Here is a 26,860-nt window from a genome sequence, read left to right on the forward strand (position 1 = left end):
CCAGTTACTAAGGAATCTGCTTCAAAAACTTTAAAACATCCGTGGATTTGTTATCTTATTGCTTATCAATATTGATTAACGTTTTTAATCGATTAGGACCTTTATTGATAGAAAAAAGGAGGAATACATTTCTGTCAAAATATAGAGATCTATCTCAGAATTTTTCTAGATAGTCTGGAAATTTTTGAGTTTGAAAATCTCAAAGTTTTGTAGATTAATCTGATATTTTTGTATTTTTATCAAGCAAATTGTTGACTTTTGAAACTCTTAAACATCAGCATTTTATCTAAAAAATGTGGGAAATTAATTTATTTTTTAGTATTTCCTCTAGCAAATTTTGGACTTTTGGAGCTCAGTGATTTCTTAGTTTTTCTAGTAAAATTCTGGGATGATTTAATGATTAATCTCAGAATTTTTCTAGACAAGAATTATAAAGTTCTGAGTTTGAAAAGTGAAAGATTTGTGAAATGAAAAGTGTTGAGATTAATCTAATAATGTTTTTAGAATTGTTTTTTTCTGAATTTGAAAGTCACAAATGTTAAACGTTTTAAACAGAGAAATTTCCAATTTTCCAGAAAAGTTTGAGATTATTTGCAATAAATTTGAAAGTTAATTTCACATGGTCGATGAATGCAACTCCCAATTTCAGGTTAAGTGAAGTGCTCTCGGCCGCCCTCTGCTGCCCAGGAGGCCACATGCAACTCAGCTCAGTTCGCTGATATCAACCTCAGATGTAATTTATAGAAAATTCAAAGCTCACATCTTCAGATGTTCACTTTACTTTTATTCTGACAGGCTATTTGTTTCATTGCAAAAATAATTTTTATATTTAGTTTAGGTCAGATCGGTTTTGTTGTTCTTCATTGGTGCTTCTGTGATTTCCTACATTTAACACGTATTTACTTTATTTCAGTTTGCCACTTTATTGTTAATACGTGTGTACGGTGAAACATAAATGAATGACGTTGCACTCCAATAAATAAGACAACAAACAACAAAACCTGACGTCATTGATCTGACAGCCTGAGAATCAGCTGAACGAGAAACTACAAGCTTGCGGGAATTAAACTCAATCAGATGGAAGAGCTCCTTTCACAATAAAAGAAATGAATAGGTTAAAAATGAATTAAATATACATTGAAGAGACGAATACAATTCTGGATGTTTCTTTTATACTGTTATTTAGTAAATTACTGTAATTTCTTTTGTGAGACTATAAAAGACAGAATTTTGTCCCAAATTGATCAACAATGTGAGAAATGCTAGAAGAGTAACAGGTTGTATCATCTTTAAAAAAATAATTATGAATAATATCATGTGTTTTTGTTTTACAATGACATTTTATTTCTGTTGGTCATTATTTTATGCGACCAACTCAGATTGTTGTCATAGTAATATTTCAATAACAAGATTTGTTGTTTGTTAATTAATTAAGTTAATTAATTAATTAATAATTTATTTATTATGTGAAATTAATTCGCATAATGTGAATGTGAATTAATTTATTATTAATTCACATTAATAATAAAAATAAAACATTTTGCATTTTAGATTGGCATTATTTAGATTACTTAAAGTTTCAACTCTTATTATTTCCCACTTTACTTTATTTTCCTTTGGGATTAATAAAGTATTTTTGAATTTTCATTTTGTTTAAACGCAGCACAGAATTTTATTTTGAAACCCCAATCCGGAAATGGCCATGGTTAATACAGGAACTTGACACCATGCTACACTAGGTGGAGCGCAGCGGCAGAGAGCCGTTAAGCAATGCTGGGCAGCCGGGAAGCAGGCGCCGCTGGCGGACAGGAAGCGGCCCCCGGGCCGGTGGGCCCCTCGGGGCCCCTGAGCCCGGAGCACCGCGGGCAGGAGAGGGCTCCCGGCCGGGCAGGGTGGCGTGTCAGCGGGCTGGTCAGCTGGAGGCAGCATCCGGTCAGGACGTCAGCCCTGTTTGCTGCAGCCAACGCGGTGGTCTGGTAGGCATCATGACGCAGGAATATCCGAGCGACAAGAAACCTGTTAAAACATCAAGATTTTAGATGAAATTTAAAATATGAAGCAGTTCAACCTGATCTTCAGATTTATTTAAAAACTTGGTTTCAACAGTTTTTATTAAGAGTAAATATTCCCAAGTCTAATTTAAATAAAGTAAACTGTTCTATAAATATTTTTAAGAAGTTCAAACGTTGATATTAAAATAAGTTAATTTATTTTAATTTTAAAGTTTCATGTATTATTATGATGTGTGGTTGTAATAAATACTTAATAAAACTTTTAAAAAGTGCTTTGTCACTATTATCCACTAATGGATAATAGTTTAATTATTCAGTTCAGCTTTGGGTGACAATATCAACATTTTATATTATTATTACTTTAATAATTGATTATTCTGTAAATGAATACTTTAATCTGATAAAATAAACTGACATTTTCTGAAAACCTTTCATTTAATTTACTTAAGCTTATTTTTATACAATATTACAAATACATAACATATGTAGATAAAAACTAATCATTTAATCTCTTTTTGAAATAAGAAAATAAACAATTTATTTCCAAAAATTGAAAATTCAGTAACAGCATTCCTTTACTGAACACTTAGTTATTTCTATAAAGGATGCATCTGCAGCTAATCGATACGGTGTTGATCTGGTGATTAATTTTTTGTTGTATTGATTAATAATTGGATGCAGAAGGTATTTAACAGGGTTTTTTTCAGAATTTGAACCAGCAGGTGAAACTAAGACTATGCTACTTTCTGGGAATCATTTATTTACAGACAAAGAATTTTCATCTTAAATGCAAAATGTAGTTTTTCTTTCTTACAGTTTTGGATTAATTACTGCTCTGGTTCTTTTATTCTTTCGGCAAATAACATATTTTAAAGTCTGTATACTCCAGTAAATGATAGCTAAATTAGCTGACGATTACTTAAATAATCGATTAATCCGAATAATAATTTCAGTCCTAATCTAACTGACGTGTTTTCTTTTGCACAATCTGTAAAGTCAATAGAAAAAAATTTATTTGGTCTTTTGTTGTTTCCAAATTTCTTTATATTTGCTTAAAAAGAACATAAATTTTACACAAATAGAAAAAATAAAATTATGTTTAATGATAATTGATCAGACATAGAATCTATAAAATACTTTGCCAGTTTAAATGGTGTAACAAAAGTAACTGTTATTTGACAGAAACAATATTGTACAGGTATAAATGTTCTACAGAATATTAGCATGATGGTTTATTTAACATTATCTATTCCTTTTGCTCCTTTTTGAACAATAAAAACACTTTAAATGAGTTTATTTTGACACTTTCTTAAACCTAATTGTCTCTTTTGAGCTAAAACTCAGATTTGTGTCTCTGCAGGTTTGTTGCCTTCAGCTCTTTTCGGATCTTCAGCCTTATTTCCATCCTGTTGGTTCTGTTGGTCGTCACGGTAACCGCCAGAGATGCAGTTTGGACCAGGACCAAAGGTTTCTCTCCTCCATCTATTACCTGCACACTTACACCTTTACAGAGACCGATGAGCCTAGCAGTCATGTTTGTAACTGTGGGAGGAAGCGGGAGTACCCAGAGAGAACACGCAAACTCCACGCAGGAAAACCCAGGACGGGATTCTAACCCAAAAAATTTATTTTCACTGGAGAAATTATTGTTCTGTCTTTTGAGACATTAAAAGACTCAACAAGGGTATTTTTTTTTCAGCAAAATCAAACCAAGACCAGAAATTAAGCCAAAACTACACAAATCATAAATGTTTTTAATTTAAGACTTCAAAGTTTCTGTTCTACCCAGAAATCTGAAAGTGGCAGAAAAATCTCCTATTGAGCTTCTTTTGCTGTAGCAGCATTTTAGGAAATAAGATTTTCATTTTCTTATTTAAAAAATTAATTGAATTATTAGTGTATTTGCATTTTAATGTATTTATAATATTGTTTAAAAATAATTGGTTAGTAGAATAATTTGCAGAATGTAATTTTTTTTATCCGACTAATCACTGGAATGGATTTATTGATGGTCGGTTCATTTTATGTCCCAGTGTTTGTTTTTAAAGGTTATAAAAGTTTAAATTAATCACCCTGAACGTCTTTCTGTTCATTTTCTCTGGTTAGATGTTTCAAACTACCAGCAGGTCCAAACTCTGGTTCCTCCTCTGTTAGATGATTTCATTCAATGTTTCGTCATTTTTATCCTGATGAGTAACGGTGAGGCACTGAAACCTGAAACCTGTGGAGTGTAACGCCCTCCGCCTTACAGGAGGAAAAAATGACTTTATTTCTGCATTTAGTTCAGATATAAGAGCTAAAAGTCTGTAGCTTTTTATCCCCCTCAGATTACTTGGATAAATGTGTTTTAGGTTGATTTTTTCATCATATTACTGTTGTTGGTCGTCTTTTCCATTAGTTGTCACTAATAAAAAACAACAAAGAAATATTTAAGGTAGTTAGACTGTAAAGTACCATTTTTGTTCAGAGCTGGATGGTAAATTTAGTTTTTTTCCTCCCACAGGAGCTCATGTGTGGCGCAGCATGACCAGCAGGTAAGACAGGATTCAACCTCTGGACAAAGAGCAGGAAATGTGTTGGTTTCACCTGGAAGAGTCACAAATCCAGTCAGACGTTTCCCAGAAGCAGCAGTGATGCCATAGCAGAGGCTGTTTGTACTTTTTGACTGGATCAGAGAAAACCCAAATGTGTCACTAAAATCCTCAAATGAGTCAAAGATTCATACTGAAAGTGAACATCTGGTTCTTCACAGTGAAACGGATCCTGTTGGTTCTCAGGCTGCCTGATGTAAAAACCAAACACCTTGATAGAAACATAAAGCTGATCATGTTGACATCACATGAAGGAAGGTCTAACTGGATAAATGTGACTCCACATTGGAGTTACATGATCCGGTAGGTGGGAGACGTCTGACTCTGCTGGGCGGACAGAAACAAACGGCTGCAGGGAGAATTGAGTTAGTTTTCTTCATCTGGATCAGAACATCGAGTGCAGAAAACAAACTGAGACATCTGCTGTCCTCTGAGTGCTTTTTTTGTTGTTTACATGTGTGAGTATTAAAACCTGCTGGAGGTTTTGCCTCCATCATGCACAGATACAAAACTGTTGCAGTTTGAAGCTTGAAGGAAGGTCAGCCTGACCAGCTGAGGCCAACACTACGCACTAATCAGTAGCCACAAAGCTAATGTTTATCATGCACAATTAAAAGCTATGAAAGGTGGGAGATAAAGATGTGATGAATCAGGAGGAAGCCCACTCCCCTGAATAAAAATCAGTTTTTAAATGAATTTTATGATCGTACTGAAGGAAGTTTTCATATTTTCTTCAGCAGGATTCATCAGAGAACGTAGTTTTTTTACAACTCTCCATCCGTCCATCCTTGTTCCTGTTCAGAGTTTCAGTCTGTCCCTGTTGGCTTGTTGGGCTTCTGGCCTGCTGAGTTTACTGGATCTTTATTACTTTGTGTTCAGAACTTTAAAGGTTCACACATTTACAGCTAAAAATTGAGCAGGACAGAAAAGTTTCATTGTGATTTTTAATTACAGAACAAAATATATTTCTAAAGATAAAAGTTTTGTGTGAGCAGAAGTCCAAACAGTCTGAAGTTTAGTTTTTTTTTAAACATCCATGACGTCCTACGATGTTAACGTCCACACCAACAAATCCAGAGTAACACTTTAAACATTAATATTTATCTGTTTCCATCTGAGAAAAGTGATTATTTTACTGTTTGTCTGGTTCCTGATTATATTTGATGCTACTTTTTCTGCCTTTTAGTTACACTGTTTAAATAATTTGATTTAAATTGAATTGGTTTTTAATTGGCACACAAAGGGATTGTTAACTCAGTGAGAAGTTTTCCACCTGGATTCTATTAGAATGGATGGAAATAAAATGGATTCTGTTTTTCTTGGTTAATGTGGAGATAAAGACCCTGAGCTGTTCGGACTTTGACTTTTTATTCATGTTCCTTCGCTGCTGCAGGAACCTGGAAGGATTTGAAATTATTATTTTTCTTTTAACAACACCTGGCAGTAGTTCTTTCCTTTCTGACACAAACAGATGTAATTTTTCTCATCCTGCCCACCTAATCATACAGATTCATGACAACCTGAACCTGGACTGCAGCTCCAGAGCTGATTGATCGCATATGATCGTCTAATCTAATCTTCTGATCTGATGCTGAATCATGTGATCGGCATAGAAACAACCAAAACAAAAAGACTCAACCTCTGAATGAGGTCAGGTAGCAGATTGATTCATTCACAGTAAGTAAATATTCAGAGAAATATGTTTTTGCTGTTTCCATACAGATAAACACATTTAATGAAAATTTCAATATTATGCTTACACTGCAAAAACTCTAAATATGTTTGTTCTAGTTTCTATTGAAATTATTTTAATACACCTGAAATCTAACAAAACTATCTCACGAGTAAGTTTTCAGTAATAAATAGAAGTGTGTTTTAAGTTAATAATCTTTTAGTGTTGATGAAAATGTATTTGTTCCATTGGCAGATAAATTCACTATAAAAAGATATTTATTCCCAGTTACAAGTGAAATAATCTTTTCCATCAATATTAAGGAATTATTTACTTAAAACAAGCTCCTATATATATTTTGATGAAAAGTTACATATAAGTTAGTTTTGTCTCATTTTAATATATTAAGATATTTTCACTAGAAACTAGACCAGAAATTCTTGGTAAAATTGAGTGTTTTTGCAGTGCAGAATGGTTCCTGTGACCACTCTTCATCCTTCAAACAAGATTTTCACAATATCTTCTGTACTGCTGCAGGTCACTGAACAGGTTGTTGCTAGGTAACCACATAGTGAGCGAGTTGCTTGAGTTGCTAAGTAACCACATAGTGAGTGAGTTAGTTGAAGCCACCAGCTTTGCTTTGCCAGCCATGACAGGTTGAGTGGCTAAAGCTTTTCCTCTGCCTACATTTCCCAGAGTGCCGTGCGGTTCTGGATTGTGAAATAATTGAACATTCTGTCAGAGGTTTTATCTGTTGATCATGTGTCTGTCGGGGTTTATTTGTTATTGACTGATTGTTCAGCCTTTGCCTGATGACTGTTGCTGAGTTTCACAGGCTGCTCTCCGTTGGAACGGCGTCCAGCGTTTGGTTTGTCCGTTCCTCCCGGCCACAGCTGGCTGCTGGCTGGGATTCAGCAGAGGTGTCAGGGATTAGCGGCGCCACCCTGGATGCAACACATCCGTGTTACGTAACAGACCGATGGGTTAGTTTGGGTCAAGGCTGATCCAGGTTGTGCTTGTTAAGAGATAAAAACAACATGGCTGCTGCTTTACAGAGACTGAAGTTGATCAGGTTGTCATGGAGACGGCTCTGTTGACGGTGGGAGGCCATTTGAACGAGCGCCACCCATTGTAGCGCCGTCTCTATGTCAGTGTGACATTTGGCTAGCAGGATGGGATTGTGCCGCCGTCACCTGCTGCTGTCACTCCCTGTTGCATTGTGGGTAACTCTACTGGAGGCTTACAGCAAGTTCAGGAGATTAGCTGCTGACCCAAAATGCAAACTGACAGCTGCAGGATCGGAGCCATCTCTCTGTCTGCGTGCCTTTTTATGTGCGTGTGGAAAAGCAAAAACCTGCTGGGGATCTTTTACCTCATTTGGTTCGGCTGCATTAATACTAATAATGCTGCACAGCCTTCCACATGCAACACTCACTAAACTATTTTAATGTTTTAATGTTTAACATACATAGTGAACCACAAACCCACTGCTGCAGATTTCTGATCTAGCAGATAAAAACTGTGATCTGATCATAATACAGTAACACTTTGATTTAATTCACCGTTAAAGTAAAACGGTGAAGATAAAACACAAATTTAGTCCAAGTACTGGGCCAAATCATAAGAAATTGATTTAATTGTTCTTCAGTGCAGGGGACACAGCAGGGGCCGGGACCTGTTCTTTAGGGGCCGTGGCCCCTGATGGTCCCCCTCTAAAACCACCCATGGTTTCAGCTCATTCCTTTGTGTTCAGTTTTCTTTGTGTGGGATTTCTTTAGACCTTTAGTTCCTCCTCAGCTCATGTTCAGGCACAGATTGGCAGATTAAAAGCTAAAATTTTATGTCAACAATATCAATATCAAATAGAATATCTTCCAAAAAAATGTTGTGTAATATTCCCATGCATTAAATTTCATGTAGAAACTGCTAAAAACCAACAGAAACTCGACTTCCTGCTTCAGAGGGAAGCTGTAAGAATCACGTCATCATCATCCAGCCCATAAAATATTTAATATAATATAATATTTATGACATCTCATACTTTAAAAATTTATGATATAGAGATCAGAACACGATGTTCAAAACTTATAAACTCCTCCCAAGTTTTATGAAAAAGTCGTTTGAAAGTAAAAGTATTAATTAAAAGAGAGAGGTTTGTTTAAAAAACTGAATAAATATTAAAAATAATTGTACTTCAGTAGGAGGGATTTGTGTGAGGAGTTAAAAATGTTTTGTTTTGTTTTAGATAAATAAATAAAAATTCTCCTAAACAAGCACAATAAAGGTTTAACTTTAACTGTTTACTTTCTTTCTTGTTTATAGGATTTGCTAAAATTCATTTTGTTTTTAAATATACAGGAAAGATGCTGCTGTTTTGAGTGTATTTATCTAAGAATCAGTAAAGCAAAACAAGGAAAATTTGTAAGAAGACACATTTCTTTTTACAGGATGGCACAAAGGAGAGTAATTATTTAATGATAAAAACATGGGTTATAAAAACATTAACTCAACAGAAGATTCAAAAAAACTCCAAGGGAAACAGAAACCAAATGAGTTCTCTGAGCAGAAAACAAGACAAAAACAAAGATCTAACAAACAGTAGGAGTGAAATAACTGTGTGACAGGTAGAGGGCGGTAGAGAGTATTTAAAAATCTTAGTCTGTTGTGAAGTAATAGTTTATTTAAAGCAAGAGTAAAATATCAAACTGCCCTGAATAAAATAGGATCTCATTTTAAAGGGAACCACGATCACTTATAAAATTAGACCTTATTTGGGAAATATGTATCTTCAATGTAAAAATAATTCTGTAATAATCCTGTAGGTTATTTAGTTTTTTTGAAAAATGGCGAACTCCATGGTGAAAATTTTATCAAAAGATTTACATTTTTGAAGTAATTATGAGTTTTGGGGTATGACAAACAGCAATGTTTCAGGTAATAGGAAAAATGTAACATATTCAGGCCAACATGGATCCTTTAGGCTGAAAAAGAAAGAGAGAAAAAGAAAAATAACTTTTTTAATTTGCCATACATTGAAACAGAGACCACCAGGCTTCAACACTGTAATGTTTTAACAGGAGTTTTTAAATTTCTCAGTATTTCTCTGGAAGTCCCTTTGGCCTGTAGTGGTTTGGATCTCCTCCGCTTCGTCCCCAGCGATTTGCCGCCTGATCGGCAGCTTCGTCTTCAGGACCCTGACCTGACATTCCATTCATCCTCTCTCTGAGGTCACTGAAAAGGAAAATCCACAATATCACTATTCAGAAACAAACTTACAAAAATGAATCAAATTGATGTGTAGACGGTTTCATCCATTATTCCTGCCGGCTGTAAACAGAGCGCTGCTGCTATGTTTTCTTTGAGCAGTCATAAACCGTTCACACAGAGGTTTTATTAGTAACATGAACAAAAAATATCCGATTTTATCAAAAAATCTGAACTGAGCATCAAGACCTTCTGTCTGAATATTTAGGGCTTTTTCTCTGAAAGCTGCATTTATTTGTGGTTTTCTTGGGCTAAGATTTTGCACAAGGAGGATGAGATTTATACAAGTGTTATAAGAGGAAACCACACCAGCAATTAAGATTGTAGTTATCTTTATATTGGTCCATGATGTCCAGGGTTTGCATTACCATAAGACTGAGCTGCAGAATCATCCCACAAATTCTTGTTCTCAACATAAAACTGCAGTTTAATACTTTACATTTGAACAGTTCTGCACATGAATGCATCACATCACCTCACAACAGCAAAACAATGATCTTAAAGTGATCATCTGGTGTCTCTCTCAGTCTGATCGGCATAGATCAAAGGTCTTTGCTGGAGTTTGACCTTTTAAAGACTCTTTCTCACCTGATGACCTCTGCAGCCCACACGCCTCCTGGTCCTCTCTGTGCAGCCTCGTAGTTTCCTCTGGCATGGAAGTATTTATCACCTTTAATCCAATTAGATTCTTTCAAGTCCTGATAGGCTCTCCACATGTCACCAGCCCCTTAACAGAAAAAAGCACCAGATATTGATTTAATGTAACCTTTAACACTTTCAGTGACGACCCCAGGACTGACTGTCACATTTCCTACCTTGAACAGCTTGAACAGGAAAATTTAACCATTGAGCTTCAGATCCAGCGATGAAAATTAGCACAATTCCTGCTAAAAGCAACTTCATTGTTGCAGAAGTCTGAAACAGAAATAAAGCTGGAAATACAAACATATGCAGAAGTTTTGGGTAATTTTCTAAATTAAGTACTTACTTCTCAGACTGCAGACGTTTTGGTAAAACCTCGAGGATTCGTTCTTCTAACTGCAGAGACGAGCTCCTTTTATAGTCCTTTACTCCTACTCCTTTTATAGTCTGTGGCAGCAAAAATGAGCTGCATTTCAAAACCGGGGAAAATCCCTGAAGAAAGTGAAAGGAAAGCACATCATATCGAAACAGAAACAAACCGTTTCTTCTTTTTATTTGGTAGATTCAAGAAATGAGTCATTAGTTTTTCCATAGTGAGAAAACATGAAACTGGAACTGTGGGTGTGTGTGTGTGTTTAGGTGCGTGTGTGTGTGTGTGTGTGTGTGTTTATGAGCGTGTGTGTGTGTGTGCATGTCTGTGTGTGTGTGTGTGTAGGTGTGTGTGTGCGTGTGTGTGTGTGTGTGTTTATGAGCGTGTGTGTGTGTGTGTGTGTGTTTATGAGCGTGTGTGTGTGTGTGCATGTGTGTGTGTGTGTGTGTGTGTGTGTGAGCATGTCTGTGTGTGTGTAGGTGTGTGTGTGCGTGTGTGTGTGTGTGTGTGTGTTTATGAGCGTGCGTGGGTGTGTGTGCGTGTGTGTGTGTGTGTGTTTATGAGCATGTGTGTGTGTGTGTTTATGAGCATGTGTGTGCGTGTGTGTGTGTGTGTTTATGAGCATGTCTGTGTGTGTTTATGTGTGTGTGTGTGCCTGTTTATGAACGTGTGTGTGTGTGTGTGTGTGTGTGTGTGTGTGTGTGTGTGTGTGTCCCATTTAGGACCATTTCTAGCATATTTGAAGCCCAGTGGCCCTTATGGAGGCCAAAACCTGGTTCTAATACAGAACCATGGACCCCTTTTATAAGGTCAGGGGTCAAGTTTAGAGGTAGTGAATTAATCTTTGGCTAAGTTTAGGGTTAGGAATAGACTAGTAATGGTTAGGGTTAGTGAAAATGTCTGGGTTAGTCATCATAAATGTTTCATTTTATTGATATTACAGATAAAATTTCCCAAAACTGGATTATTTATTCTTCAAATTCCTTTTTGTTCTGTCGGAAAGTTATTTTCTCCTGGCATTTGTTTATTGATGTAAAAGTTTTGTCCTGTTGCTCTTGACAGTTGGAGGTTACCATAGCAACAGGTAACGGTCAGCTCCTCCCCCTTTTCCTGTTGTCATCTCTAACTGTTTATGCATTAGGATCAGCTCTGTGTTTTCTTTACAGATATTATATTTTAACATTTATCTCAGAGAAATGTAGTCATACACACAGTTCTGTGAGCCATTTTGCCATGTTTTGTGTGTTTTGTTTTTAACTGTTTATGTGCATTTTAGCTGTGAACAGTTACTACATTTCAAAGACAATTATTTCACTTTCGACTTCACTTCATTTACACCTGTCCTCACCTGCTCCTTTCGGCCTGGAGCAAGTAAGGCTGGTTGTTTTGTTTGTTTTGCTGTTTGTGGGACAAGAAAAAATCTCTCCTGCTTTTCCTTTTTCTTTTCTCTGGGATATTTTTAATTACATTAATAATAAAAATAGCTGACATTCCTAATTGCATATTTATGCTGAACTTTTTACAGATGCGTAGACTTTTTGTAGCAGAATGGTTCTACATGAGTAGAAAATCCCTTGTTTTGAAAGCGAGCGCCTCTGATTGGACCTCAGGATGGTCATTAAAGCTGAGTAAATCTGACCTTTTCTTCTAAATATTTATAAAGAAACTGTGAATAATGTCTAAAAATTGAATGATCCACAAAACAATATTCTATTATAGTTAAATTATGTGAATTGGTGAAATGTTAAAACATGTAAATCCTTTTTACATTCAAAGTTTATAACCTCCTGTTCACTAGTAGTAACTGCTATAGTCGGTCCTTGTCCAAGTGTCACAACATGTAATTCAGACTCTGGCCACTAGATGGCAGTTCTCAAACTCAGTCATTTTGCGTTAGTAATTTTACCCTTTTCTTTATGTCATATGAGCAAAATGCCCTGAGCAAAATGGCCGCCTTTTGCTTTGTCACAAGCTCAGGTTTGGTTGTGTAACCTGGTTCTATTTCTTGTTTGTTATAATTACACAAAAGGTCTTTTTTTGGTTATTTGTTTTGTTATTTGTATTTTTCCTTACCTGACCGAAACACCTATAAAAACTGTCATTGTTTTAACCGTGTTACTTTAAGATCTGAAGCCCCGCCTTTTCATTTCTTCTTCTGTGGTATTGTCTTTAAAATGTTTGCGCCCCTTTGACCCTCCCCTTAAAACATGTTTTGATATAGATATTTATATCTGTATATCTATATCTCTATATCAATATAGATATCTATATATATATATATAGCAGTGTTTCCCGACCCTGGTCCTCAAGCCTCACTGCCCTGCATGTTTTAGGTATTTTCTTGCTTCAGTGCAGCTGATTTCAATTGATGACTGATTAACAGGCGTTTGTTGAACTGCAATCAGTTGAATCAGGCACATTAAAGCAGGGAAACCTCTAAAACATGTAGGACAGTGTGCCTTGAGGACCAGGGTTGGGAAACACTGATATATAGCATCCCGACCCACACTGCATACCAGTAGATGGCGGTAGCGCAACCGCTATAAAAAAAGAAGTCATGTTATCTGTGTTCTGTTTAATTTTCATCCAGAATATTTATAGATTTATTAAGTTAAATTTTACTATGTACTTTTGTTTTGTGTGGGACTTGGAGCTGGCAGCCTATAACACGGTTGTTTTCTAGTTGTTTTCTAGTTGTTTTCTAGTTGTTCTCGTCAGAATAAATCGAGAAACCATCCATTTTAAACCATCCACCGTGTCACGACCTGATAACTCAATAAAACCAGCACAACGCAGAAAGGATCTGGTTAGATTTACACTGATTAAACAGATTATTCGGTTCCTCCAGGAAGTTGCAATCTCATAATTAAAGCACTTAATGCAAATTCACTCATCTGTAGATGTTGTGGACTTTAGGTTTTTACCAGTTATTTCAACTTTTCCACCAATCTGACCAATCACCTCCACATTTTCTGTATTTTGTTCTTTTCTGCAACTCGGCTGAATTTTGACCAATCACCTAAAACCCATTTTTATTTAACTTCCTGTTTCACTGTATCTCAGATCTTTTGTAGGATTTGATTACACTAACACCAGATTGTTAAATTCAATGACCAATAAGAAATTATAATTGTGATAATTCAAGAAGGTATTTGAAAATATCATTTGCACTTTTAAATATTATGATGTTAAAATTCCTGTCTGTTTTTGGGAGGGTTATGAGCAGCAATTTCAACTTTTTTATAAGCTTATTATAGCAAAGATATAGCCTTAAGGAAACTTGCCGATTTCTCTGCAGGTATTTGAAAAAGAAGCCACAAAAACTGTAATTTTATGTTGCAACAGTCATGAAACAACATCACATCATCCTGGAGGGACAGATTGTTTGGGCTCATTAGGAGTGTGTGTGGATTGGGGATTTGCCCGGGATTTACTCTACGCCTGATCCAATGGCTGCTGGATACGGGCTCCAGCCCCCTCTGACTCTGCATGGATAAATGGATTCAGACGGATAGAGAAGTTGAACTTATGAATAACATTGTCAGAATATGAGACAGAGTCGTCCTCTCATCAGTCCATCCATCGCTGTCACTGGGAGACGTGTGTGTGTGTGTGTTGTGTTTGTGTGTGTGTGTGTGTGTTGTGTGTGGGTGTGTGTGTGTGTGTGAGGTCATGTTGGTGTTGGGCAGGTCGGTGGGTGGGTGGGTGGGTGGTGTTGGTGGTGTTGGTGGTGGCAGCTGTTTCATGAAGACCCCCTCCACCCTCAGCCCCATTCCTCTGTACTCCTGACGGCTGCCGGGTGGAATGCAGCGTGACCCAGTTATTTTTAGACGAGCCCACTTGAAATACTTCAAGCTGGGTTTCATTGAGGATAAACAGAATCTGCTGTCAGACTGTCGCCTGCTTTGCTGTGATTTAGCTGCTGAAAAACAATAATTCAACCTCAGTCTTAAGTCCAACCAGAAAACTTTGTTCTTGTAGTTCCTTCAACACCTCTGGAAGACTTGTGCTAACATCTGGAGATGTCTCCTGAAGATCGTGGGGCAGGACTAAGGTACAACGCTTTGCTATGACAAAGAGCTGCTGTCTGATCGATGCTTGATGCTTTTTGTTTTTTCTTGTCTTGTGACTTCTTGGATTTGAGAGATTGGGGGATGATAAAACTGCTTCCATCTCACATCTTTAGCCACCGTTGTTGAGCTTTTTATGCTTTGATGTAATTCCTGGAAGTTGGTTCCCTATAATTAGGATATTTATGACCTGGTTTTATGGTAAAACTAAAGCAGCGTTATTGCATCCCAGCTCTGCGTGGCCCATCTAAGTCTTGAGTTACTTGTAGATTCTGGTCTCCAGTGTCGACACTCGCTGGTTGGCTTTTCCTGTTGACTTTTACTGGGAGTCAGATCAGCCCGTTCGGCCCGGTTACCGTATGTGTGTCTGTATGCAGAACATAAACAGGGATTAGTTGCATCAGAGGCAGGGTTTCTGTAGCAAATAGCCGCACAAACAGGCGGGTAAACATATTAACACCCGCCTCCAAGCCGCATCATAAGATAATTCTGCTACCATTAATCACATTGTTTGTCTTGGGTCTATTTTAGAAAGTGTCATGACCGGGCTTGTTAGAGGCTCAGCCGTGCCGTCCTCTGTTGTTTCTGAGGTTCTGATGGGTTAAACAGGATTTCCGACCAGCAGCTGCTCCTCCCTTTTCACCTACTTCTGGCTACCAAGGATCAAACCGTGACGAGGTCCATCCTTTCACTTTAAATCTGGATTTACAAACAATTTCAGAACCAGCTTGGTTACAGAAAGAAGGAGCAGATGCTTTTCATGCAGCTCCAAGTGTTTTGCAGAATCATCTTTGGCTACATCAGGCCCTCTGGAAATCAGAGTCTGACAGGCGCGTGTGCTTGGAAGTCGTGTGATGGGCCGGGTTTCAGCGGACATTTCGTCATAGGAGTTATTTGAGACGCGGACGTTTGGGTCAGGTGGGCGCATATGAGACACTTTGGCTTTTTGTGGCCACTTGTGTTTGTTTCCAGCAGCTTCTTAAGTGATTATGAAGAGACGTTGAGGAAAGAAAAAATCCTTCTGCGGTTTGTTCTGAGTCTCCAGAAAATGGAAACAGTTTGTACTTAAAATACAAAACCTTTTTGTCAGATGTGCTAACATGGAAGATACATCTGGAACATGACATGTCAACTTAAATCAGGTGTGTTGATGAAATCACTGAGAACCAACCAATAAACACTGTAGAAATATCTGTTTAGACCAACATGCTGGTTTCTGTTCCTTTGCTCTCCTTTCCCATTAAAAGTTCACCTGGTCCAGTGGGTTCATGTTTGCCTGAATCCTCACTGCTGTGGTTCTTCCTGTTAAAAGTTGTTGCTGTCTGTCCACTGTCGCCCTCTGCTGACTCAGAATATGGAGTTGCACCATTTTTAAAAAGAATAAAAAAGAATTTGGTTTTGTAGGTGTCTTAAGAATAAGAAACCTACAAAAGGGCTAAAACTGCAAGCTAAAAGCTTGACCATTTGTGATGAAGTTTGTGGAGGTCAGTGGCTGTGTTGTTGTGTGGCCATTCTGTATATTAGACTGGAGAGCTATGGATGCTCAGATTGACCTGAGTTGTTGAGTAACTGATAGTCTGGCAACTTTAACCCCCAACCAGTGAATACTGGAGAGGCAGAAGCATCTCACCCTCCTGGACTTCAGGGTTTCAGTAATATAGATAATGAATGGAAGGAAGAATAAAGGTTAGCAGCGCTAACACTAAAGAGCTAATTATAAACATTAGCTCCACTAATGCTAAACAGTTATAGTAACTTGATATTTATGGGAAACTAATTCTAAAGCATCAAATTCAACCATCACAAGACTAACACAAAGAGGCTCTGAAATGTACATTTCTGCTTATAAAGTGCTATATCAACATGGTATTTAGTAGAAGCTAGTGCTAAGTCACTATATCAATGAACTATTTATCAGAAGCTAATGCTAAAGCATCATGTATTTAGCAAATATTAATATTAAAGTGATATATTAAGATTATATTTAGAGGTACCTATGCTAAAGCGTTATATTAAGAAGATATTTAGCAAGTGCTAGAGCTAAAGCGCTACACCAACATTGTATTTAGCTGGAGCTAATGCTTAATCATTATGTAAACAAGGTATTTAGCAGATGCTAATGCTAAAGCTCTAAATTCCACCATGTTGATGCCCAGGAGAACAGGAAGAGGCTCTCAAAACAATTCATATACGTACATATTTGAATGTATTTGTATAAAAGTATCACCCTAGTTGTGTTGAATTCTTCTGAATCCATTATTCGCTCATTTGTTGTACACAGTTGGGGTGGAAACTGTTTGTGTTTAGTAAATATTTGTGTGTTTTGATTCAAGAACCACATTGACGTAAAACCTGAACTTCCTTGATTAATCACAGCAAATCCAATTAACTGAGTCTTCTAAAAATATGAACAACCATCTAATCAGTTAGTGGTAAAGAGGAGATGACTGAGTTGTTGCTGCAACTTGATCTTCATGGTGATTTTGCAGCTGGAGCATGACCATGATCCAGGACAGCTGCTCACACAGGACAGGAAGTTTCCATCCTCAGCTGGATTTAAATTTAGTGCTTAGTCATTTCATGTGATGAACGCGACCAGAACAACACAAATTTAAAAGGAACAATCCGGCATTAAGACAGAAACACTTGGCCTGGGTTAAACTACGCGGTTATCTTCTGTTCGCTCTGTTTCCCATATATTGTATTTTAAACATAGTTTTAGCCAAAAAGAAACAACTCTTGATGTAATAAAAGTTTTACATACATTAAAAAGCCTCTCATATATTTCATAGCTGCCCTGGGGTTGGATCATTGTACATCACAGCATGACCAGAGTATTATCACTTCCAGTGTGTTGGGTTGGCTTTGAAACAAGGACAGATGAAGGATCAACAGTCCAGTGAATGGATTTAAGGAGGAAACATGCCTTACGTTTTACACTCTGACCTGGATTTTCCCACACCAGTCATGGTTTGTCCTTGTTATGTAAAATAAGAACACAAACTGATGTGAGGGAACTCCCAGGAAAGAAATGAAAGTTTTCTGAACTCCCATCTTACTCTGGAAAACAGCGCCTCCTCCCGGTTTTCATCCGCCACCTGTTTTAGCAATCATCCTCCTGTTGTTTCATTGGACGCGCCTAAATTTAGTGGTGGCACTGGATTTTGACAGGCAGTTTTACATGCACTAAATCCTCAGCTAAATATATGCATCAACATCAATTATGCAAGGAAAAAATGTCCATACACACCATTTCAAGCCTTTCTTTCTGTTATTTATGATTTTCCACTTAAAGCTAATTAAAACACGACCATTGAGATTAGAATATCACATCTGGTCAATAAAAACTGTTTTTAATAACAATAATTGTGCTTTTACATATTTTTCAAAAACATTTTCCCTACAGTTTCATTTTTATGATGCATTCAAGTACAGTACTGTACATGAATGCATTGGATTGTCTAAACATCAAAACGCCTTAAAAGTGATGTATACACTTTTATTCCCAAATATCTGCGCTGTCTTGTTTAAGAAACATTTTTTATTTGTTTCTAATTATTAAAGGAAACCAAAAACCTTGACTTTAAAACCAAACTACACACCTGATTTTGTGTTACTGCTCTAATACATACAAAGTTAAACTGTTTAATGTAATTTGGTAAAAATCTGCCAATAATAACCAGAGGCCTGTTTTATTGACAGGAATCCCTGGTTGTGAAAAACCTTTTTAACATTTCAGCTGTTGGAAAAACAACACATTTTTCAGCTGCAGTGACTGATGCTGGCTCCTGGGTTTGTGTGATTCCAGTTGGGAGATCATTGACTCTGGGCAGGACGGCCGGTCCAGAACCGGACCTCAGCTCAGTGACTCCCTGAGACTTTTCATCCAGGAGACGTCGGCGTTCAAACAACAAAACCCTGGCAAGGTGAGGCTGACAACCTGGCAACATGAGCTTGAGTTTGTCATAAAGTCAGAAAACAGAAACAAATCAGAAAAACCAGGAAATGAGTGAGGATGTTCTGTTTGTGTTTTTCTGCTGTAGTTCTGCCTGCTGGTCTGCAGTCTCTGCACCTTCTTCGCTGTCTTGGGTCGCTACGTTCCAGGAATCGTTATCTCCTACGTCATGTGTGAGTGAAGCGACCTGTCGCACTCTCTGCTATTGATTTGATCATTATTGTTGCATCGGTCATTATTGTTTCCTTCCTGCAGTGCTGGGTATTTTCCTGTGGCCTTTGATTTCATCTCAAGACAAAAGTTTGTGGCTGAAGCCAGTTCTGCAGAAGCTGGACTTCGGCATCGGGCAATTTTTTCATAAAATCAAGCAGAACCATGGTGAGTACCAAACACTATTTTTCTTTAAAATAAGTAGACTTATTTGTAATCTGTTAACGTCTGCAGGCCTTCTGGACATCTTTGAACTTTGGCAGATTTTTAAAATGATTTTACTCTGTAGTGGGGGGATAACATGCTCCCCTCTGCAAACCCTATTAAACAATAGCAGCCATAATGTATTTTTAGATAAATGCAGTAAAACTTTATTCATTTTCTGTAAAAACTTCTTCCAAAGAAGCTCACAAATAAAGGAAAAATATTAAGTCTATGAAGGTGTTTTTCATTATCTTTTCTTTTTAAACAAAGTTGCATTTATTTGACTTTAATCTGATCCTTGTTGACTCGTTCTTTTCAGAGAAGAGACTCGTTCAGGCTCAGATGGAGAGAGAAGGCGTCGAATCTGATCTTTCTTCGATGTTTCCCAAGGTTTGTAATTGATTTTCGCCTTTTGGATCTGATTCTGTTCAGCAACAGGGTCCAGTTAGAACAACTGGGATTCACCACTTATGATCCTGATGAGTCTTGTTAGCTTGTTAAACGTCCAGCGGGAGTCGGTGGGTTGTTGATAAAATATGTTTAAAGTCAGAGTTTTTTCCCTACATTTTATAGCTTTTGGTGCAAAAGGTAACATTCCTGTGTGTTTCCGGTGAGCCAGCTGGACTCCACGGTGTGTAAAGACTTGTCAGTGTCAGATACTGAAGTGTCTGACGTGACGTGGACGGATAACGGCACTTTCAACCTGTCAGAGGGACACACTCCGCAGACGGAGAACTCAGAAGGTGGGAATAACAGAACCTGTCTGTCTTTCTTAGTCTGTGACAGTTTACTGACATTTCACAGGTTTATCCTGTAAGAATATTCACTTACTGCCATCTAGTGGTGGAATTTTGATATTACAGCACATGGTTTTCTCTCAGTAAAACTGAAACCCCTTAAGATTGAGTTAAGAGGTTGCAAGAGATCTTTGAAAGCTGTTGGTATGTACTCAAATTTCCAATTGATATTTCTGTTGATTAAGAATAATTCAGGTGTTTATTAGAAGGCAGCATTTCTTTATTTTGAGACTTTTGTAGCTTTGAGATAAATATTTTCTCCTGAGAAAGTTTATTGTACATTTATTTAAGTGTTGTGTTGTTTATTACTGAAAGTCTGTATGTTCACAGCTCAGCTTTGACCTCCTTCAGCTGGCTTCAGTAAAGAGTCGTACTGGAGAAGAGTTTGTCTGCAGGCGATGGAGGACGAGGACATGACAGTCCTGGTTGTTATTCTGTGTTTCTTAATCATTTCTTGGTCCAACTCTGATTCTTTCAGATCTGGATAAAGAGGAATTGTTCACTGCTGGTCTCCCAGATTTTCCTTCCCTTGATAACGGCACAACAACCAACGGTGACGATGACCTCAGTCTTGACCTTTCCTTACCTCCGCCTCTACCAATCAAATCAAAGCGATCGCCTCCTCCGTCACACGAAGGCCAACCGAGCGACAGCGCCCTGCAACTGGTCAACCAGATGGCCGGCGACGTCATCGCCGCCGCCGTTACGTCCGCCATCCAGGAGAGGATAGAGGCCGCAGTCGGCTGCTTGGCTCTGAGCGAAGACCCCGAGAGGTCAAGGCCTCCGGATTTGAGCCGGCTGCTGGACCTGGCCGAGGAGTCTGACAGCGAGGTGGAGGACTTTGAGCTGCTGGACCAGTCTGAGCTGGAGCAACTGGAAGGGGAGCTTGGGTTGGTAGAGGAGAAGACGAAACCCAAAGAGGAGGAACCGGCCAAGACCGACAAACCTGGATTCTTCTCCAAACTCCTCAGACGCCACTGATTGGTGAAACGTTCGGCAGCAGAGGGTAGATGGTCACGAAGGACAATCAGAGTTTCTGTCACCTTTGGCTTATTTTTGAGCAGAAAATATTACAATTTTTATCTTCTAGAGCATTTACATTTGAAACATCTATTTCAGCACATGTGCAGCAGAGGCTCATTTACTTTAGTACATAAGTTGATCTCATCATGATGTGGAAGTTCTTAAAGGAAACAGAACCTGTGATTTGAGATCTGTCTGCAGTAAAACAGCCTGGATAAAGAAAGGAAGCTAAGAATGTACAAGCCTATCATTGTTGTTCCACACTAGATTCTACAAAGTTGAAAAGAACCTAAAAACCTCGTACTAGGTCAGACCGTCAACCTTTAACCAAGTAAATACTCGTTTTATGACATTTCTCCTCAGATACGTTTCTGCTCCTCCACAGTCAGTGTAAGCCGACCTGCAGCAGCCAGTCAGAGGAAATCATGAACCTCAAAACAACATTTAATCTTTCTCAGGTGGTCATTCTTACAGTCTGAGGATGTTTTATGGCTGGTGCTGCAGGACTTTGTTAAAATGCATTACAGCTCTATTATAAACCCAATTCCACGCTTTCCTGCTCCTTATTTCTAACAACAATACTGCAGGTTTATCTTTGACAGGCAGGCCAAAATTATTGGGATTTAAACTCAGAGCTTCTCTGTCTCTCACTGATCAGCACAGCAGATCCTGGGTGCAATTTGGAGGTGTGTGCATTGCTTCTCAACTGGGAACTCAATATATCTCAGTTTCCTTCAGGAGGAGTCTGAAGCTTGTTCTCATGAATAGTGTGGATTACTTGTTGCCAAGAGGGAATTTATCAGGAGCAAAAACGACCAGAAATGTTGATGTGATGAGAATTGGAGTTTTATTCACCTTTTCCATGTTTTTCTTCTTCCATTTGGGTCTTGAATGCTTCTAAAAGCAGCCCAAGTGCCTAAAAAATACACCCAACCATTTTTTGGCAATAATTTAAAGTTTTTTGGTGCCCAGAAAACGAGTCATTTCAAAAACATACCCCGATTTTTAAATCACAATCAACAGGCAGTGCACTGTTACCTAGCAACCCCAGCTGAGCTCCAACACATTTGGTCAGCTGGCTTTCCCAATTTGCCAATTTATGGGCTGTACAATGGCTGCTGGAAAAAAGAAGGGTTTTGTTGTTGACGTTCCATCCAGAAACCACTTTGCGGCATTCTTGTTGGTTGTTCAGGTGGCTCCACTTCTGCTTTTCAAAGATGTACAGTTGTATAATTGCAGATCTGATTTTGGCCATTTTCAGACGAGAGTTTAACTGAGTTGGGGGGCGTGGCCAGCAGAATCTTCTCTGGATTTAAAGTAACAGGACTCGCCGAAACAGCTCATTGTGAAAGGAGATAAAAAACAGGCTGAACAGATCAGAACAAAATCTCTTTATCTAAGAATGATTTTGTTAGATTTATCCTAACCATAATAAACCACCTCTCTGTTGGTGTGAAGCTGTTCTACCTGGCTGCCATCTTGCTTGTACCCTACAAAGTTCTTTCTTTTCATCCAGTATGAGGTTGTGAAATTAATTTTTTGAAAACAATGCAGATAAGACACTGACTACTCATACTGACTCCACATAAGCAATCCTAACCTGTCATCTGAAATCTGGCTTGGTTCTTTCAACTACATTACCCAGAAATCCAAAGAAGTGAGCGAGTTAATGGTGACAGTCACTGCATGGCTGCATTTTTCAGGCTGAGATGAAAACGTTGTTCATCTCTGGATCATTGATGATGAAGGTTTAAAGAAGATAATCAGGTTCATTGTGTCTCCTGCGTTAGGATCTTAGTGTTCCTTATTTTATCAAACATTTTGCAGCTTTTTCACTTTTCTTTTGGTGCAACGTGCAGCTGGTCTCAGAATAATATGCATGGATATCTAAATAAACATCCAACAGAGGGACTGTAGGAGATTTTGTGGCTGAACGGCAGAGAGCTGCTGGGACTCCGGAGGAAAAGACGGGATCCCAGTGAGGAAAAACAGAAATTAGACTGACTGTGAATTCTGTTGGAACAATAAAAGAAACCAAGTTTGATAATATAATTGTACTGACTTTTATTATTCACAATATTATCCTCTTTCATTTGTTGTTTCATTTTTATTTTTGATATTTTTTTCACCTTATGATTTTAGTTCCAGCTGTGACAGTTTCTGCTTTAAACTGCAAGGTTATATGAATGCAAAATAATAATAAAGAATCAAAATTAATTAATTTATTTTTTGATCAAACAAATCCAGCACTTATTTCTGACTACATTAATCAGAAGTGTTGCATCTCAATTATTTTACCACCAGATGGCAGAAAATGGAAAACAAATTGAGCAGTTGTGACCCAGAATGAGGCGTGATAGTGTGAAAAATCCCAGCCTGTATTTCCACCAGATCACTGATTGCTATTTTTTAATTTTTGCCATAATTCAAAAACTCAGCTGTGTGAATCTGGATTAGCCTACTGCACAGGATTTAAGAAAAAAATCTGATGGAGGTGGAAAATAATTTAAAATGCTAATATTTAATCTTGTCGTTCAAGTCATTAATTCAATAAATTCTTTTAAAGCAACTTGTTGGATCTTAATGAAGTTGTTATTTGTAAATATGAGGGAATATTGTTGATTTTTGAATTTTAGTTTATTTAATTATACTTTTTATTTTTTTTAAAGCCACCAATGACAAATCAGGGAAATTCCAGGAGTTATAGTTCTTCTTTCTAACTTGATCTAATATCAAACAATTAAATGGCAACAAAACAAATACAAGAATAACAAGAAATCTCAGTTTGAGATGTTTATATTTTATTATTTCACTGGGCTGCTACTGCCAATATTTCTGTCAGCAGAAGGAAATCTTATGATCATTTCTTCACATAAAGATTTCTGCTGAGCTGCTGTGTAGGATGTTCACCACAAGGGGGAGCTGCAGACCCGGGAGCCTGTAAATCTGAACAAACAAAACATCGCAGTTTGACGGAATTTAGTGACGTTTATAAGTTCTAGAATATGTAAATATTCTATATTCTATATATATACTCTTATATATAGAATGTAGGTTCTACATATAGGAACCTATATTTTCCTATATATAGAAAAATACAGGTTTTCTATATTTTGTCATTAAGAAATGCTTTCTGAATTAAACTCCAGCATTTAAAATATCAGCATTTGGTTTTTCTAGACGTGGATAAAATGGTATTATTATTATTATTATTATTATCATCCAGTAAATGTCTAAAGGAAGCTCATAATAAAATTTAATGGATAGTAGAACTGATTGACAGAAAAGCTTCAGGTTGAGTCCTTACTGTACAAACAGAAACACACAACACATTTTACTGCGACCAAACCTGATAAACAGCTTTCCTCTTGGTATTCTCACCATTTCTAGTCAGGCCACATATTTGCTTGTTCCTTCCTTTTCTGTCTTCAAGTTTAAATATAGATATGACTCAACAGTCACAGAAATGGAGCAGCAGGCAGTTCAGCTGGACCGAGAAACTTTCTCCTGTCCGATCTGTTTGGATCTTCTGAAGGATCCAGTGACAATTCCCTGTGGACACAGCTACTGTATGAACTGTATTAACACCCACTGGGATGAACAGGATAAGAAAGGTATGTACAGCTGCCCTCAGTGCAGGAAAACCTTTATACCGAGGCCTGTCCTGGAGAAAAACACCATGCTAGCAGCTTTAGTTGAGGAGCTGAAGAAGACTGGACTCCAAGCTGCTCCTGCTGATCACCGCTATGCTGGACCTGAAGATGTGGGCTGTGATTTCTGTACTGGAAGAAAACTGAAAGCCATCAAGTCCTGTTTGGTCTGTCTGGCCTCTTACTGTGGGAAACACCTTCAGCCTCATTATGATGTGGCTCCTTTAAAGAAACACAAGCTGGTGGAGCCGTCCAAGAACCTCCAGGAGAACATCTGCTTTAAGCATGACGAGGTGATTAACATGTTCTGCCGCACTGATCAGAAGTGTATCTGCAGTCACTGTTTAATGGATGATCATCAAGATCACAACACAGTGTCAGCTGCAGCAGAAAGGACTGAGAGGCAGAGAGAGCTGGAGGAGAGACGAGGAAACATCCAGCAGAGAATCCAGGACAGAGAGAAAGATGTGAAGCTGCTTCAACAGGAGGTGGAGGCCATCAATCACTCTGCTGATAAAACAGTGGAGGACAGTGAGAAGATCTTCACTGAGCTGATCCGTCTCCTCCAGAAAAGAAGCTCTGATGTGAAGCAGCAGATCAGATCCCAGCAGGAAACTGAAGTGAGTCGAGTCAAAGATGTTCAGGAGAAGCTGGAGCAGGAGATCACTGAGCTGAAGAGGAAAGACGCTGAGCTGGAGCAGCTCTCACACACAGAGGATCACAACCAGTTTCTCCTCAACTACCCCTCACTGCCAGCACTCAGTGAGTCGACACACTCATCCAGCATCAACATCCGTCCTCTGAGACACTTTGAGGACGTGACAGCAGCTGTGTCAGAGCTCAGAGAGAAACTACAGGACGTCCTGAGAGACTCATGGACAAACATCTCACTGATGGTCACTGAGGTGGATGTTCTACTGTCAGGACCAGAACCAGAACCAAAGAGCAAATCTGACTTTGTAAGATATGCATGTAAAATCACATTGGATCCAAATACAGCTCACACACAGCTGGCACTATTAGAAGGGAACAGGAAGGTGACATTGATGAATCAACCTCAGTCTTATTCTAGTCATCCAGACAGATTCACTGGTTGTTGTCAGGTTCTGAGCAGAGAGAGTCTGACTGGACGTTGTTACTGGGAGGTGGAGTGGAGCGAGAGAGGAGGATTTGTAGCTGTTTCATACGATAATATCATCAGAGCAGTAGGTGGGAATGAATGTGCATTTGGTCGGAATCACAAATCTTGGGCTTTGGATTGTTACCAGAAAAAATATACATTTTTTCACAAGAACATCAGAACTCCTGTCTCAGGTCCAGTTTCCTCCAGAGTGGGAGTGTTCCTGGATCACAGAGCAGGAATTCTGTCCTTCTACAGCGTCTCTGAATCCATGACTCTGATCCACAGAGTCCAGACCAGATTCACTCGGCCGCTACATGCTGGGATTTGGATTTATTACACCAAAGACGCTGCAGAGTTCTGTAAACTCAGATAGACTGGGTTTGAATTTCTCTGTGTTGAATTTTACTGACGTGTTTTTTTATTGCTGTTTTATGCATTTGTTTGTACTTGAACTAAGAAAAAAATTGTAGAGAGTCACTTTCGTCTATTGTTAAAATTTTTGTACCGTACATGTTATTTTATCATGTTTGGAAATTCCAAGCAAATGTTTTCATTGCTGCTGTCTGGGATTTCCAAACTTTTCAGCCTTGTGACTTAAAGTAACATTGCAAAAGATTGGTGACCTTGTAAAATACTTATAGTTATTCAATTGTATATGTTTATAAATGAATTTATTTTATAAAAATTATTTTGGATTGTGTACTTTAATCACTAAAAATGTATATTAAATTATTTAGCGAGACACTTAATGGTACATTTATTTATTTAATTTATTCATTTAATTAATTTTGTCTCTATTGGCCCTTAATGGACATCAGGGCTCACATTCCTATGATAATGAAAATTATTTTATGACACCTTACTTGGTGTCTTTTGTGAACCCTGCCCTGATGTAGCAGTATGTTTAACTGATAACTAAAATGTAAATATAAAAATTTAGCTTATCAGAAGTTTCTCCTAAAAAATTACTATTGCATCAGAAATATCTCTCTGTAGGATTTGTCATTTTAATCTTCTTAACAAAACAAACTAGAAAAATGAGTGTAGTTTCCTTCAGATTTTTGCCCAGGTGAGATTTTGTTGCACCTTATTTGCATTGTTTGAGTCAATTAATGTGAATCTTTGTTCTAAATGCTATTAAACCAAAAGTGAATTAAAAGTCAATTTCGCTACTTGCTTTAGTCGGAAAAAACAGTTTCCGTGTTCACTTACGAGACCAACTTGACACTCACAACATGGCGGACGAGTTGACGTTTCAAGTCTTTCTCTATGACGAG

The 26,860-nt window shown here is 37.9% G+C and overlaps 3 protein-coding genes across 3 annotated transcripts; 2 read left to right on the forward strand and 1 right to left on the reverse strand.

Moving 5' to 3' along the window:
- Nucleotides 1–1,736: 1,736 nt before the first annotated feature.
- retreg1 (reticulophagy regulator 1) lies at nt 1,737–22,857 on the forward strand. Its single transcript, XM_044135253.1, has 9 exons — nt 1,737–1,976; nt 3,373–3,479; nt 4,516–4,546; nt 18,430–18,547; nt 18,665–18,749; nt 18,832–18,954; nt 19,310–19,380; nt 19,610–19,733; nt 20,266–22,857. The coding sequence occupies exons 1-9, from the start codon at nt 1,771–1,773 to the stop codon at nt 20,766–20,768; spliced, it is 1,368 nt and encodes a 455-aa protein (XP_043991188.1). The 5' UTR covers nt 1,737–1,770; the 3' UTR covers nt 20,769–22,857.
- Nucleotides 8,710–10,665, reverse strand: saa (serum amyloid A). Its single transcript, XM_044135338.1, has 4 exons — nt 10,528–10,665; nt 10,355–10,454; nt 10,128–10,266; nt 8,710–9,506 (listed from the first exon to the last, which is right to left on the reverse strand). Exons 2-4 carry the CDS (start codon nt 10,440–10,442, stop codon nt 9,368–9,370), a joined length of 366 nt encoding a protein of 121 aa, XP_043991273.1. The 5' UTR covers nt 10,443–10,454; nt 10,528–10,665; the 3' UTR covers nt 8,710–9,367.
- A 1,419-nt stretch (nt 22,858–24,276) lies between the features above and the next one.
- LOC122841683 (tripartite motif-containing protein 16-like) lies at nt 24,277–26,275 on the forward strand. Its single transcript, XM_044135222.1, has 2 exons — nt 24,277–24,744; nt 24,826–26,275. Exons 1-2 carry the CDS (start codon nt 24,277–24,279, stop codon nt 25,954–25,956), a joined length of 1,599 nt encoding a protein of 532 aa, XP_043991157.1. The 3' UTR covers nt 25,957–26,275.
- The last annotated feature ends 585 nt before the right edge of the window (nt 26,276–26,860 follow it).

The sequence above is a fragment of the Gambusia affinis genome, linkage group LG12, assembly GCF_019740435.1.
Source record: "Gambusia affinis linkage group LG12, SWU_Gaff_1.0, whole genome shotgun sequence".
In the NCBI taxonomy this organism is placed as follows: Eukaryota; Metazoa; Chordata; class Actinopteri; order Cyprinodontiformes; family Poeciliidae; genus Gambusia; species Gambusia affinis.

Bases quoted from the DNA above. Each gene is read 5' to 3' on its own strand.
- saa (XM_044135338.1), bottom strand. From the start codon at position 10,442: ATGAAGTTGCTTTTAGCAGGAATTGTGCTAATTTTCATCGCTGGATCT. The intron at 10,267-10,354 runs GTAGGAAATGTG...TTTTCTGTTAAG, and splicing joins TCCTGTTCAAGCTGTTCAAG to GGGCTGGTGACATGTGGAGA. The intron at 9,507-10,127 runs GTGAGAAAGAGT...TTTCCTTTTCAG, and splicing joins TGGGCTGCAGAGGTCATCAG to TGACCTCAGAGAGAGGATGA.
- retreg1 (XM_044135253.1), top strand. From the start codon at position 1,771: ATGCTGGGCAGCCGGGAAGCAGGCGCCGCTGGCGGACAGGAAGCGGCC. The intron at 3,480-4,515 runs GTTTCTCTCCTC...TTCCTCCCACAG, and splicing joins AGTTTGGACCAGGACCAAAG to GAGCTCATGTGTGGCGCAGC. The intron at 19,734-20,265 runs GTGGGAATAACA...TGATTCTTTCAG, and splicing joins GCAGACGGAGAACTCAGAAG to ATCTGGATAAAGAGGAATTG.
- LOC122841683 (XM_044135222.1), top strand. From the start codon at position 24,277: ATGGAGCAGCAGGCAGTTCAGCTGGACCGAGAAACTTTCTCCTGTCCG. The intron at 24,745-24,825 runs CATGACGAGGTG...GATCATCAAGAT, and splicing joins AGGAGAACATCTGCTTTAAG to CACAACACAGTGTCAGCTGC.